The sequence below is a fragment of the Lepisma saccharinum genome, chromosome 14, assembly GCF_977018435.1.
Source record: "Lepisma saccharinum chromosome 14, izLepSacc3.1, whole genome shotgun sequence".
Lineage (NCBI taxonomy): Eukaryota > Metazoa > Arthropoda > Insecta > Zygentoma > Lepismatidae > Lepisma > Lepisma saccharinum.
Genome location: NC_139242.1, coordinates 77,210,161 through 77,226,041, shown reverse-complemented (window position 1 = coordinate 77,226,041; position 15,881 = coordinate 77,210,161). Strand labels below are relative to the sequence as shown.

General features: G+C 36.4%; 1 protein-coding gene across 4 annotated transcripts in view; it reads right to left on the bottom strand.

The window, feature by feature from the left end:
• The window catches only part of Not3 (CCR4-associated factor Not3), a 74,639-nt gene that overhangs the window by 28,043 nt on the left and 30,715 nt on the right, over nucleotides 1-15,881 (bottom strand). For all 4 annotated transcript variants that reach the window (XM_083136000.1, XM_083135999.1, XM_083136002.1 and 1 more), the window contains 4 exons: nucleotides 14,424-14,579; nucleotides 10,900-11,079; nucleotides 7,627-7,746; nucleotides 5,105-5,287 (listed from right to left, as the gene is read on the bottom strand). In XM_083136000.1, coding sequence (XP_082992126.1) covers nucleotides 5,105-5,287; nucleotides 7,627-7,746; nucleotides 10,900-11,079; nucleotides 14,424-14,579 — 639 coding nt within the window. The remainder of the gene's footprint in view (nucleotides 1-5,104; nucleotides 5,288-7,626; nucleotides 7,747-10,899; nucleotides 11,080-14,423; nucleotides 14,580-15,881) is intronic.

The following is a 15,881-nucleotide window of genomic DNA, read 5'->3' as shown; positions in this document are numbered from 1 at the left end:
TCAGCACCATGCTCCTGGCTACCTTTATACCTCAAAGTTTCCTCAAGGTACCAGGTTCATATGATGCTGGGTGGGCTCCGGAGGAGTTTGAGTAGGTGGAAAACATCCCGGTTCTCCCCTGCAGGGGATCGACCCTGGGTCTCTCGCATAGTAGTCAGATGCCCTATCGACTGAGCTCCATTATTAGTCGCTTGACAAATGCCAAATGTGCGCAATTAGCTTGGTAATTCCAAACATATCTCATGCGACAAATACGAAGATGTGACTCCCGTGTGACGGTAGATACGCACTCGATCTCCTGTTAGAACCCTGCCACTTTGCTCTGTGATGCAAATGGTTTTGATAGAAGTTGAAAAAATCGTGGGAAATACATGATTTAATGTGGCTGTCGGAATTATTCCATGTACGTATAACTCTATAGTTTACTCTTGAGTAAAATGTTGGAAACCTTGCATGTTCTATGTACACAAACATGGCCTAGAAAAGACAAGAATGTTGGATTTCATGGAATATTTCCTTGTTTTAGGACATTTTTTTAAAAAAATCACTAAAAACTCCAACAATTCGCATTTTATGCCGAATTCGCATTATTTAGATATTGGAAACGGGCGAAAAATGTGCCCAGACATCACTGCACATTCCTAAACATAACTTCGCAGCAATTACCATTTTTCACGGTTTTGGCATTTGCGAAAAATCAATGTCCCTACTAATTGGAAATTACTTTCTGGCCACCCCTCGTATAAATCAGTAGATGGAAAGTGAAAATTTAGCAGAGCTGGCAGAGAAAAGTCAATTCTTGAAGAAAATTATTTGCTTTTATGATTGAATGATTCGAGTAAATATGATATTAAAATATTGACGTATTTATTATTAGTATTTTATTTCATAATATTGGACATTAGCATTACTCAGTGAGAGATTAATGGCCATCTCTCATGAGTTTAAAACAGACAGGACAGAGAGTGGTGTCAATTTCATTGCAATACTAGTGTTACTGTAAATTTGAGGTTGGAAGCATGCACTTGCCAATTTTTATAACGTTCACCAATGCAGATTTATGTTTCACTTTTTCGTGATAGTATTCAATATATATCCCGTTTGGTTGGATTCTTCTTGATATCTAAGAATAGTGCAATATCATTGAAAACGTATGTTAACTTGTGCGAAACCAGTAATACCTCAGGATGATGAAAGAAAACCTTCGTAAACACTGCTACATTAAATAAGGTGAAGTGAGCCAGTAGAGTAATAAAATTTCGGCAGCATATTTGCAGTCTAAACTACAACTATCGGATGGCACCACCCACTCTTGTCCCCTCCATCTGTTGTCAAGTCCCCTTACTACTCCCATACGGACAAGAAAAAATGATAATTCAATGCATTTTCCACGTAATATTTAGAGGTTTAACCTTTACTCCCCCGATGATACATATGGTATTATCAGAGTAAGGTCGTACTCGCCCAATGATGGTATCATGGTGCTGATTACGAAATGAATGTGCTTTTTGTACCTTGATACTCTTATGTTTGGGTGTAAACTCTGACGCTGGTCTGGAGCAAGCCTGGGAAATTCATATTGATGACCAACCTCCCCCCTCTCCCCCTCTCTGCAACATATCCATGCCACATTTCCGAACAGAGTTTCACATTTTGGCGCATTATTAAACTTGTATGGCACCCAGGAACATGAAACATGTTTCAATCTCTTTGGAAACGTCCATTCTTTGAAGAGAATACTAAGAATTGCGCCTTCTCCCCAAAATAGTGGGAGAAGAGGGGGCAAACTCCAGATTTTTATGTTGTTTTTTTCATTGAAATTCGGTGGTCACGCCCCCAAAACCCCCTTCCTCGGTTCGGCGTTCTGAATTGTACACGGTTGCATGCTATGATGTTTTAGCTGAAAAATAAAACTTATCCGAAGTAGATTGCTCCCATAGTGCCACAGTAATAACAATTTACCTCCAAAAATGCAAATTACCTATACTATTCGTAAAAAAAAAATAATAATCACATTCTGCCTTATTATTCAACTTGTATGGCACCCAAGAACATGAAAAATGTTACGTTCTCTTCAGAAATGTCCATTCTTTGAAAAGAATACTAAAATTGGTGCCTTCTTCCCAAATAGCGGGAGAAAAGGGGGCAAACTCCAGATTTTTATGGTTTTTTCATTGAAATTCGGGGGTCACACCCCCAAACCCCCTTCCTCGGTTCGGAGTTCTGAATTGTACACGGTTGCATGCTACGATGTTTTAGCTGCAAAACAAAACTGATCCGAAGTAGATTGCTCCCATAGTGCCACAGTAATAACAATTTACCTCCAAAAATGCAAATTACCTATTTTTCGTAAAAAAAAATCACATTATGGCTTATTATTCAACTTGTATGGCACCCAAGAACATAAAAAATGTTACGTTCTCTTGAGAAATATCCATTCTTTGAAAATAATACTAAAGTTTGCACCCTCTTGCCAAAATAGTGGGAGAAGAGGGGGCAAACTACAATTTTTTTTGTTTTTTTCCATTGAAATTCGGAGCTCGCGCCCCCCAAACCCCCTTCCTCGGTTCGGCGTTCTGAATTGTACACGGTTGCATGCTCTGATGTTTTAGCTGAAAAACAAAACTTATCCGAAGTAGATTTCTCCCATAGTGCCAGAGTTATAACAATTTTCCTCAAAAAATGCAAATTACATATTTTTCGTAAAAAAAATAATATATCACATTTTGGCTTATTATTCAACTTGTATGGCACCCAAGAACATGAAACATGTTTCGTTCTCTTGAGAAATGTCCATTCTTTGAAAGGAATACTAAAGTTTGCGCCTTTTCCCCAAAATAGCGGGAGAAGAGGGGGCAAACTCCAGATTTTTATGTTTTTTTCCCATTGAAATTCGGGGGTCGTGCCCAAGCCCCCTTCCTTGGTCCGGCGTTCTGAATTGTACATGGTTACATGCGCTAATGTTTTAGCTGCAAAACAAAAGTTATCCGAAGTAGATTGCTCCCATAGTACCCGAGTTATAACAATTTTCCTCCAAAGAGTATTCGAATTTGAGGTGTCAAAATAAATAATAAAAAAAAGTCAATGAAGAGGAAATTCCCTGACATTTCCCTGACTTTTTTTGACACCTTAAATTCCCTGACTTTTCCCGGTTTTCCAGGTTTTCCAGGTCTGTCGCCACCCTGTTATTACTTTGAATGAAAGAGAAGAAATATGTACCTTTTTTCCAGACACCCTGTATTAATAAGCGGGACTAGGATTTTTTTATCACCTAGAAGTCACCAAAATATGCAAAATAAAAAAAATGCACTTCTGACTAAGGCTTAGCTGATATCAATGTATTGTGATGATCTTTCACAGAGGCATACATTTGTGATTAGTAGATCTTGGATTTTAGGTTCTAAAAATCCTAAACTAGTTCTCAAAATCTTAAGTTAGGCTCAGAAAATCCTGTAGTAGGTTACAAGAAATTTAAAATGGTTTAAAATGAATGAAAAATATTGATTAGGTATAATTGTTAAAAACAAAATTTCAAAAGAGCTGTAAGAAATTTTACAAGTGTTGCATATAACAACCAAATATTAATTTTCTAACCAAATGTTCATTGGTATGCAACATTTTCAAAATTGTCCACAAATTAATGTAATACTATACTTGCGCTGTTAATAAAAGTTACTTGTTGATATGAAGAACGTATTAAATTTCCTGCACAAACATTCTTTTTTAATGTTATTCACAGTCAAATTCTGCCTATTGTCTGTGAGGATCATCCTATATGCTGAAAATGATCTTTCAACAGAAACATAGTGTAGCAAATTTGAAGGCTATTTCGCAAGGCCCGAATGCCACAAAGTGCTGAATTGACGGGAAGTGAGAAAGACAAGACAGATCAGAAGTTTGCACTTTGGATGATGACATTTTGCTATGTTTAGGTACTTTGAAAAAAACATCATGAAATTGGAGAGAGGAAATTGACAGAGAGTATGTATGAAACATGTCAGTCATTGAAATATTTCGTCAAAAATCAGAGCAAATATATAAAAATCCTAAAAAACCTTAAAAACAAGTTTGATTTAGGTGCATAAACCTAGAATAGGTTCTAACAAGCAAAATAGATTATTTTAGGCACCATACAACTTCATCACCTGTTGCATTTTATAATGAAATGCTGACATAACTTGTTATTTCTTATTTACCTGCACAGGAAAAAATAGGTTAAAAATCTAAAATCCGAGGTCTGATGATTAGTCAGAGTATGTTGTTCTCACTTTTGAAGAGCGGCACATACACTAGCTCAACATTAAAGTAAAAGAGAGAAGTGGAAAGAGGTGTGAGGAAGAAAAGTGACATCGCTGAAGAGTATGGGATATTGCGGAACACACTATCACCCTACATTATAAATAAATAAAAATATTATGAAGAGATGGAATCTACAGGGTGGGGAAACGTGTAAAGAAGTGATGAATTTCCAGACATTGATGTGTGTGTTTATAAGAAGTTAAAACAACCATGTGAATGCAGCATACCAATAAGTGATCCATTGGTTCATTTTAAAGCAGAGAATTTGCAGAAAAAAATAACATTTAGGTTGGTTAGCCAGGTTTTAAGAGAGAGGTATGGCATTTCTTTCAGAAAAGTGTGCACCTAAGTTCATGCAGAAAAAAGCAAACTAGCAGTTTCAGGGTTTGTCTCAGCTCATTAAGAATTATGAACTGAAAGATGTATTTCATGTGGATGAAACAATTATTTTTTGCTTGCACTATTGGCCCACACACAAAACATGGCAATTTTTACAGTAAGGTAAACCGCATGATCATTATTTTTCTTTTTACTGTAATTCAGTAGTTGTGTTTCATTGATTTTCTTTAATAATGCATGTTTTTGTTAATTCATTTTTTTCATGCCCACTTCAAGTTCAAATTAAAAAGAATCCACTGTATTATCAAATTAACGAAGTTTCTTCCTATTTGGACACAAAATATCAGTGAAAAAGTTTTAAGATGTAAACAGCCTGGAGCCAAAAGAAACATACAGGGAAAACACTGATAATTTCAAAGGCAAATATAGTTTTAATTACTCTTAAGTGATGAGAGAAAGCTCTTACCTTACAACTAGATTCGTCTGAACACTTAACCTTCTTCTTCTCCTCATTTGAACTATCACTGGAATGGTTATGCAATGGCGGAGAAGGTACAGGAGAATTCCCTGAATTTGTTGACGTTGGCGTGCCTGCAGTATCGTTGCTGTTATTACTGTCAGTTGTCACTGCCGAAGATGATATCGTGACCTGGAAAAATGTTAACATACTTAAAGTTAATCCTGAAACATTTACCAATTATTAGAAATTTGAATGTAAATAAAATTCACACCTTTAAAATATCATATGGATAGGTGTAGAGTGTACGGATATCTTGCATATATTTTTCTAATTATTATTTACAACTCCTCATATAATTGTTCCGCCTATTGGATACACATGCTGATTACTGTTGTCATCTAATGAGCAGTTGTTTAAAAAACGTGGTTAATATCACACGAACGTTTCTAGAATATTTGTTGCTTTGTACTTACAATGGAACCTCGTTTTACATTTTACAGGGACCATAAATATAAATGTAAAAAACTGAAAGCATGAGGAGTGAAAGTTGCATTACCACATAATTGATTTTTTTGGGCATATAATGTACTAAAATAAATTTAACAACAGGATAGAAGTGATATAAATGACCCCCAAATATAAGACATGAAGTGAAAATTTGTGGAGAATCAATGATGCTCTCTCATGGGTAGGGGTGGTGGACGATGATGATGATGTTTGTAGCTGCTGCCTGTTAGGTTCAAATGTAGATTGGGTGAGATTTCCATTTCCTCTTAATTGACAATTTGTTGCTATTTTTTTCAGGGAAGGGGGGCATGTGTGGTATGGTTTTGGGCTAGGAAAGTCTTTCTTTCATCTTCTTCGGGTGACTGGGCCTTCAGTTTAAAGTGGGATTCGAGCCACCTTTCCCAAAGGTCACCCCCTCCCCCCTAGGGGTGCCTGGTGGGAAGGGAGCAACTTCTCCCGGAGAGGGGCAGAAGGGATGAAAAGGGAAAGAGATAAAGATTGTCACCCCTTCCCACCCCCACCCCTAGGGGTTCTCTCTCTCTTTCTCTCTCTCAAACTGTCTATCTCTCCCTCTATCTGGACATCCTGTAATCCGAGACCAAAGAATATCGAGGGGCAGGGGAGGGGAGATAGAGTGAGAGAGAGACCAATCTTCTTACTCTCTCCTCTGTCCAATTTTCTTCTCTCCGTTCTCCTTTCTCAACCGGACCTCCGCTTCTACTTCTTTTCTTTCCTTCATGTTAGGGTTTGCCCCCCTCCCCTTTTCACAAGTCTCCGGTAAGGGTGATTACTCATTGTTAGATGTCAAAAGGCATTCATCCTTTTGGTGTCCTGGATTCAGTTCACAGTAGAAACATGTAGAATGGTTTGGACCCCTTTAAAATATCTAGTCCAGATTAGTCCATTAGCATAGGCTCTGCATCCACCCTCATCCTTAATCTGTCTAAGTGCACAAATAGCAATGAAACAACAGTTTAATAATTACAAGATCAGTTATGGTGCCACAAGGGGCAGGAGGTGGTGCTAACACGTTGGGTATTAAATCCAATTGCTGACAGAATATTCTCTCTGATGCTGCCACTGTACAACAGCAGAGTCACATGGTCTGCACAGAAAGAAAGTTCCTCTGTTCCATGCATAAGAATACACATATTCCATCTTCAAGATCTCCCCTCGCCTCGATCATTGTGACAGGAATATATGTTGCAGTTTTCTGCCATCGCCACCTGAAAAACCTACTTGTCCCAAGTTCAAGTTCACTGGGTGAATGAAAACCTTCCAAAGGAATGAGGGGGGGGGGGGTAGGGAACAGTTGCACAGTCTTCTGGCAAGTTTCATGACATCGCACAGTTAAGAAAGCATACAAAATTGAAAATAGGAATTATGGCAAATTCAAAATCGAGGTAAACATCCTTTTACTTAAAATTGCCATTTGCCAGGACCTGGATGACTGAAAGTATTACGCAAGAAAAGATGAAATGCAGAACGTAAAACTCACAGTGATAAAATATTAAATTTCTGCCATCTGTTTGTAAAACAAGCACTGACTTGCCTCACACATTTCAGACAATAAGAGGCAATGAGTCTTTGGAAGTAATACAGTTGATAATATATTTGGAAAATTCTCTGACTTTCCAGGTAAGTGGGAATGATACGTACAAAGCAACATACATAGTTGAAACATCTGTGTGAAATGAAATAGTTTTGCAGAATTTTGCCTTTCCTTGTAAACCATGCATTTGGTATAATGAAATATGAAATTTTCCACCTTGCAAAAAGCACACCACGTTTACTTAATCTGATGCAAATATAGAGTGTGTCTATGTGCTTATATGCTATGCAGAGGGGCTGTGACACTAAATTTGCTGTTGTGACACTGACTTTTTTTTTTTTTTTTTTTTTTTGCAATTTCACTGATGCATGGTTATTTTAATTTATCACATTTTTTTAAAAAAACAATTCATTTCCTTCAGAACACAAAATTTAAATTATAAATAGCAACTGATAAACAAATTACATACTCCTGAAAGCTCAATTTCATCCATTCCAATGATGTCATCATAAATATATTCATTTTCTTCAAAATCAGGATCTTGTGAGGACTCAATGTAATATTCTACATCATCTTTGATCCTCCGAATCTGGAAGAAAACATGATATGATGCAAAAGTTAGTCTAAAATCTGACCATCTCAACCTCAAATTAACACTTTTACAAAATTATTAATTGTATAAGTTACCACAAAGAACATGTTAGCATGGAAGGAGTTGAAGTGATCTGTCAAACCCTCCCCACTCTCCGAACCTGTAAATTGACACGGTTCATTTCAAATTAGAAAAAGTAAAAACATACTATTTTTATAATCAATAACAGAAATAAAGTTTAGTTAATTAGTATTCAAATAATTAAAGTAAAAAGTGCACTAGATCAAAGAATTGAGTATAAAATGCAGGAAGCTGGTTAGACCTTGTTTTCATATTCTACCACATAATGCAAAGAGTAAATGGTTACACGAGTTTTTCAATTCTGAATGTAAGGTTTTTACATGAGAGATCACCCTAACTTTCCAAGATTTTCAATGTGTTTTTTAATAACAAAAAATAATAATAATAACGACTATGCATTTCAGTATGAAATGCACAAACTAAAGAAACACACTTGCATCAGATATTCATTTCTATAGTGGCTCGAGTACAAGTCTTTCCCTAAAAATATAGTAAGTACTACTAATACATTAGCGATAAAAATAAATAGTTAATAATAATAATGTCATTTGATGATTATTACTATTACATTTTTGGCAAGAATGTTAGTTAAAAATGTGCATACATGTGTTTGCACCACAAGGTAGGATGCAACACACATTTTTCTCATAACTTTTAATTTATTTACAATTTGTCAATGAAACTTAAACGTGATTCAACTGAAGCAATATTTACACCACTAGTGACCAGGTAATGGTGGCTGCTGCCACATGAATCTTGTTGCATGTTATGGGCAAAATGTCTTTCCGGTGGTAGTGCTGCTATACATTTAGTGATCAGGTGAGATAAATAAAAAGGAAAATGATCTACTGTATTTGATTAAGAGAGCTCTTTTATGGGCAGAATTAATTATTTGACACTCGCATCAAGATGGCTGGCATCGTTTACACAAAAAAGTTTAGGTAGCATGAGAAACAAATCAAACCATCATGTAAAACTCCTGCAAGACTCATGCCATTGTGCACTTTCCACAAGAATCACTGTCACAAGTTGCATGTTAGTCATCTTTTGTTGGTCAAGCACCACAGACTTGCATCCTGATGAAGGAATGTGGTGATCCTTGCATCAGTTTCATCCTCTTTGTCATGATTAGCCTAACGGGGCAAAAAAACAATACGAAATAAGGAAACTAAAAGTGTCTTTGCACAAGTTTTGTGTTTCTACATTGTGAATTGATTTGGGTTTTTTTTTGGATTAATTTTGAAGAACCACTGACTTCATTAACTGAGGTTATGGCATCTCGGATGGAGATGGTAGTGCATTCCCAGGCAGTGGTAGTTCCATTTTCTCTCATCTGGTGGTCCTGGTGTGCATTTCTTGGCTTGTCATCTTGCGGTGTTGCAAGGTGGTGATTGGCAGGTTGGGCTATCTGCTGCATTGTGTTGCTTGGTGGGACATGGAATGAATGAATGAACTGATTTATGTTACTTCAAGTTTCTGCCACTTTTGGCCAATTGGGAAGATGAGGGTGATAAGATGAAGGGACAATCACAACAACACATATGGACAGCACAACACACAAGTCCCACAGAGGATTATACTAGCCATGGGTCCATACCATTAGTCTGCAAAATGCAGTCCAGGGTGTACTATGTTGAAGTGAGGTTGATACTTCGGTGTCCTGAGAAAGAGTCCCTTGGTGTGGTATGGATCATGTTCCTTGGGTAGGTGGAAGGGGGTTGTGTGGAAGGACCGCATTTTTTCTGCAGTCAGATTTTATTAAGTACTGGGTGCCAGGTTTGGTGTGATTATTATCCATTGTCTAAGTTTAGCACTGGTTTTTACAAGAGGAAGCCAGTTCGGTGAAGTATGGATGTGGAGGAGATGGAGAAGTTTGGGGCATGAATGTGCTGTGAAAAGCCTGATCTTGGTGTGTCTTTTTTTGGCATCTTTTGTGTGTTCCTCGATTCATTCTTGTACAGTACAGATGCTCCTGCCGATGTAGTTGCTGTGGAATTGGCATTTGGTCTTGAAGACACCAGGGGATGCGAGTTTCGGTAGGGCTCTTCCAATTTGAGATACAAGTTTGTGTGCAAGTCTGATGTTTAAAGGTTCGAGAAGCTTGGATAGTCTATCTAACATGGTGGGGTATGAAATCCATTTGGGTTTGGTTCTTTGTTTGGCACATCTCTGCATTGTAAACACAAAACTTTACTTGTGCAATATCGAATACACGTTTAGTGTAGGCATCATGGATACAAGCAGTATGTTCTTATTAAACATTGCCTATGTAACAATGCAGCCTTATAATCATTGTGCCAAAAAGACTCCCATTAGAGTGGACGGCATTGTCAGGAAATAACACACGAGCCAAACCGAGTATTGGTTGGAATATAACCACTGATACCAGCCAATATTTTCCTAGTCCAGAAATTTTGCAAGGTCCATAAATGGCGCACGACACTTTTGCAGAGTTTTAATATCTCCTGTGAAATGATGAATATTTTAAAGCAAAACTCTGGTAGATATATTAAAATTTATAAATATTATGAAGAACAATTTTCAAGTTTCTAATGAAGTTAGAAGGTTGGTACAAATTCAAAATTTTATAAATAGTTTAGGGAAAATATGTATAGGAGTGCTTAGCACAAATTTAAATGTAAGCATATTGAAAGCACAATGGGAAAAGTAAGTTATCACATGCATTTTATCTTGAAAAGGACATATACAGGCAAAGCTCACATTTTATTGCAGTATTCAAACAGGTGTGCAAATCCTTATCAGTATTTTGCACCAACTTTCATTACATGACACACACTATGGATGAACTAACATATTAAGATGTTAAAAGTAACTTTTGCCTTACAGAGGAAACCTACAGATAAAAAGAAAAATTGCACTTTGAGAAAAGTTTCAATTTATATAACATGTAAATCTGGAAGTGGAAATGACAGGACATGACAGGAAAGAAACAATGGAGAGGACTTCAACATAAGATACTGAAAACAGAACAAAAAATAAAAAGTTACACTTGTCATTCTTTTTTCAAGATCTATCCTACATATCAAGAAGAAACTGGGCAATACTCACCTGATTCACTTCAACTGACATGTTATCTAACATTCTCAACAATGTCTCCAATTTTCGTATGTGATACCGGTGTTTTTCCAACTTTGACTTCAACTCTTCTATCCTATCCTGTTTATCCTTGTCTATCCTTTTCTTTTTACCTGCCATTAGTGACTCGATTTCAGACTCAAACTGGTCAACCTGAAACAAAAAATGAAATTCTGAAATAAAGCAATCATGTAACATGAATAATGATGTAAAGGTAAAAAAACATATGACCGACTTTTCCTAATTGTGTTATAAACAAGTGTTTATGTTTATGTGTATTGTACATCAAACCATTAAAATTAATTCATATGAAAATAAAGCTGTGTTGTGAAAATAAGATATGCTTAAATAAAAAACAAATGTTGTGCAGCTGCCATTTGTAATTTCTGTGGCCAGGTGGTGGTAATGCTCTCAGTTTGCGCAGACATACCATTGTGATGACCATCCATGTTCGTGAGCACCAGGCTCACACACATACCAACCATGTAACAAAATTTCATTTCTGTGCCCACAGAGATTGTGTTGTTTCACAATTTTCTGTTTTGATTCTTCACTATTTTTGTTCTTTGTCTCCATTCAACAATTACTGCTAATATTTCCTGCTAAATAAACTTTGAAATTTGCTATCCATCACGGGTGAAGGACATCAGATCCGAGAATGGAAAGGAAAGAAAAAACCTGGGAGGAGAGTTTGATTCCCAGGGCCCAAAAGATAATAAAAGTTGCAACGATTTTTTTTATTATGAAAATTCCCTGACATTTCACGGTTTTCCAGTTCAGTCCAGTCAAAAAAAATTTCCACACACGTATATCATCATTTTTGCTTTTGAACCTTCAGTTTTTCAATTAAATATATAATCTGCTAATTATTATGAATATTCAATTTCACAAATTTTCTTTAGCAAATTTCATTCTACACACACACACAAGAACATGTGAAAATTCGAAGAGTAAAATGAAGAATTACAATCGGCATCAAATGTATTGGTTGCTAGAATGACATGCATCTAGCCTTCAGGCTAAGGTAACAGACAACACCATAACAGATGTCCACAAACAACAGAAAAAGTTCATAAACCATACACAATTCTTCATTTTCTAGCAGATTTATAGTGTCTTAGAAAATGCTGCTTTCTTGCTTACATTTATAAGTACACAGCATCTGGAGAAATTTCTGTTGCATATTGGAATTCTATAGGAAATGCTAACAAGACTAAGATCTATAAAATAATAAGATCATCACCAACATTTCCGATAATTATGATCATATTGTCAATGTACTTTAGTTATCAATCAGATATCTGAACTGCAAGTTTTACTTTGATATTCTTTCTAAAATTAGTGAATTATAAAAGTGAAAATCCATTACAGAAATTTGAAGGAACCATAATTTTGTACAAGACTCAGAATTATAAGAATGAAAGAAACAAGGTTAGAAATTGAATCCAAGAACCAAAGCCATAAGTGGAAGTGAACTGCTTGTTCATTTTGTAACTTTGCACATAAATTCCAGACTCTCTGCAAAAGTTCCTGACATTTCCCTGACAAGCCAAATTCCCTGACATTTCCCTGGATTCCAGGTTTTCCAGATGCGTAGCAACCCTGATTACCTATCAAACCATTAAAATTAATTCACATGAAAATAAAGTTGTTTTGTGAAAATGAAATATTAGGCTTAGATTAAGGACAAATAGTTTTATGAATTACCGTAAAAACTTTCAAAGTTGAGTAACTAGGTAAGAAATGGCACGCAACCACATATAAATTCAAGCTAAACAATATTGGATTTGAAATCAGATGTGTTACCAATTCCAGAGTTATTATAATTTTTAAACAAAAAAAAAAAAAAACACAACAACTAACAGAACATCAGAATGTTCTTCTATTTTCAAGTTATGTTTTGTTGACAAGCATTCTGCTAATCATTTTGACCCTTAAATACCCTCTGGAATATGTGGATATCCCAGCCCAGAGGCTTTGTGCCATCTGGAATATACATATATCCCACTATATGATGGTGTACTAGGAGGTGGGGAAGCTACTGAAATTAAAAACTTGCATTGTAGGTATGAAGTATGATCTCTTACATTGAAAAATTACTTTCTTCTGCGAAAAGTGAAAATTACAAATGTATAATTCTTTGAATGAGAGGGAAGGTGAAAACCAGCACTTTTCCAACCACAAAGTGCTGACATCACCATCATCATTTTGCAGAGGCTTTCACAATGGTTATTGGATCTTTTTGTTGTTGTAAATAGTATTCATACTTCATGACTGTACAGGATAGACGATTATCAGATTACAGTATATGAATGAACTTTTATTGTTGATGGAAAAACATAAATGTAAAGAATGCTTCTGTGGTACGAGGCTTGTCAGGAAAGTACATATACAAACGAGAAATAAGATATACAAGCAATGTATTGCACGCAACTAAAGCTACACTGGATACACTGGTGCAGAGGCTATTTCTCCACATGAGTGCCACCATTGTCCAAACATTTGTTCAAACGCGGAACAAGTTTTTGTATCCCACCAAGTTGTGACTTCTTCCCAGCATGCACACAACTTTCTGTATCCTAACCCACTCACAACTTCATGAATAGATTTCTTGAAACATCAGGAAACATCACACACAATTCTCTAATTGTCACCTGCCTGTTCACACGAACCTCTGCTTCAATGCGATTGCGAATGTCGTCAGTGATCACCGACGGCCTCCCGCTCCTCTCTTCATCATGAATTTCACACAGACTTCTGCGAAGGCACATTTTGCCAATTCAATACGTTCCCGTACACAGTCACTATTTCTCGATGGATCTCTGTTGGACGCTTTCCTTGTGCCTTCAAAAACCTTATCACGGTGCACACTTCACACCTGGCGGGATTCGGTATTGCCGCTGCCATTTCCAACGCGTGTTCCTCGTACAAGACTCAGGGCAGCATTGACAACTCACTTCCAATCCTCGTCGTATGGATCAAGGTTACTGCCAGTGTTGCCAACTTTGGTACACATTTTCCCCCTAACATGCAAATGTGTTTGTATCTTTACTTTCCTGACAAGCCTCGTAGTTCTACCAGAAAGATGTCTTAACCTCGTTGAACTTACAGATAACAAAAAAGAGGTTTGTTTCAAATGGAATTATGAAACAACATTGAAAAAAAGATTCATAGATTGCTTTGAATGAACTGCATTCATCATTATTGTTTGCAATGAACATGTTTAACATCAGTTTCATACAGGTCACCCGCTTGATGATGCCATTGGCAGAAACAAATGACCGAGGCGGCACTTCGAAATGGCTCAGCATGTCAAATGTACCCAATAGCATGGGAATTAACATAGGCATGAGATAATACCAGATTGAAATTAACTGAAAACAATTTCCACAGATTCTAAGAAGAAAAAAAAAAACAGTTAACATTTGTGCACAGGAAGGAATGATTACATATGTTTATTACAAGAGAATGGATTCCTATACTTGCAAGAGTTTTACCTGAAGATTCAAGGCATCAATGGAAGTCGACAGCCACACACTCATCTCTTCCCTCTCCTTCTGTGCAGGATCCAACTTCTGTGCTGCCCCCAAACCTTCTTTGGAATAGGCTTTGGTTTTTGTTTCCCGTTCCACAACCTTGAACCTTTCCATTTGCTGTAAGGAAAAGAGCATACTCAAAATTGTAAATGCCTGAATAACTCATTGCTTCAGTTTTCATATAAATAGGCATGCAGCTTTTGAAAACATTACTTTACAAAAATAATGAATGGATGGATGTATTCTCCACATTCCATTTTTGTAAATGACTGTAGGTTGCCATGGTAGGATTAGTTTTCCTTGCATACATATTTTTTCATGAATTCATATATGGGATTAAGGCTGACACGAGTTTAAAAAAAGGATGGATGTTGTGACAGAATATGTTATTTGCATAAACAAACCAGTGAGGTATAGGACTAGCTATGACATTCACAAAATCTACATAAGGAACCTTATGCTTACTAGCAATACTAAAAGCATTATCGGAAGGGCTTTCTTGTGCAGAGCATGAATTAATGACAGGATGGTGGCAATCCCCTCCCACCCAGGATGATTTTTATCTCCTCAAAGTATTTGTAACACACCTGAAGGAAACAAATCAAGAGATACTAAAGAATATTATAGGCATTTGTTACTTTTGTCTACAAAAGAGTACTATGTTAACAAATTTAATGGATAATGTTTCCAAGATGGAAAAATCACAGAATTTCAAGGTTCTTCATTATCATCACTATGGCTCGGAAGTTGAAGACCTATTAAATTGTCAATAAAAGACCAATAAAAAGACCTAAAAATATAAAGGACGTATAAATGTGATCCAAATTAATTAATAACTTCAGTTTTAATTACATATTTAACGAATATGCACGGCACCTCCGTATCTGACTTGAGATCTTTGCAGGCGCGTGCTGTCTGGTCTAATACACCATGCTGAAAGCTTCAAGAGAAAGTTGCCACTTACAGCGCAACCTTCCAGACAAGTTACGGTTAAAGGACCTTGTACCGTACCTGCTTGTCATCCAAAAATGCTTTTATCTCGTTTCAGGGATGGTTCAAATATATTTATTTATCTTTCTTTTTTATTTCTTTACTACAGAAAGAATGTTTAAGAGGTGATGAACTGATGATGATTCGAATTGAGAATGGGCAGTAAAAACGTAGTCAAAAGAAGGTGAAGTTGCAAAAAAAAAAAGCCATTAAGACCGAAAAAAGGCTAAAAAAGGACCAATAAGCCAAAAAATGCCGAAAAAGGCAAAAAAGGACAAATAAAACCCACCTTTTTCTGTCCTACAATGACCGAAAATGAACATATATTATGTTGGGCCTAATCTTTGGACACTAGGAAAAAAAAATATTTTTCCTCAAATTCCGAGCCATAATCATCACACTAAATTCTTGCACCCAAGTAGTCGAACA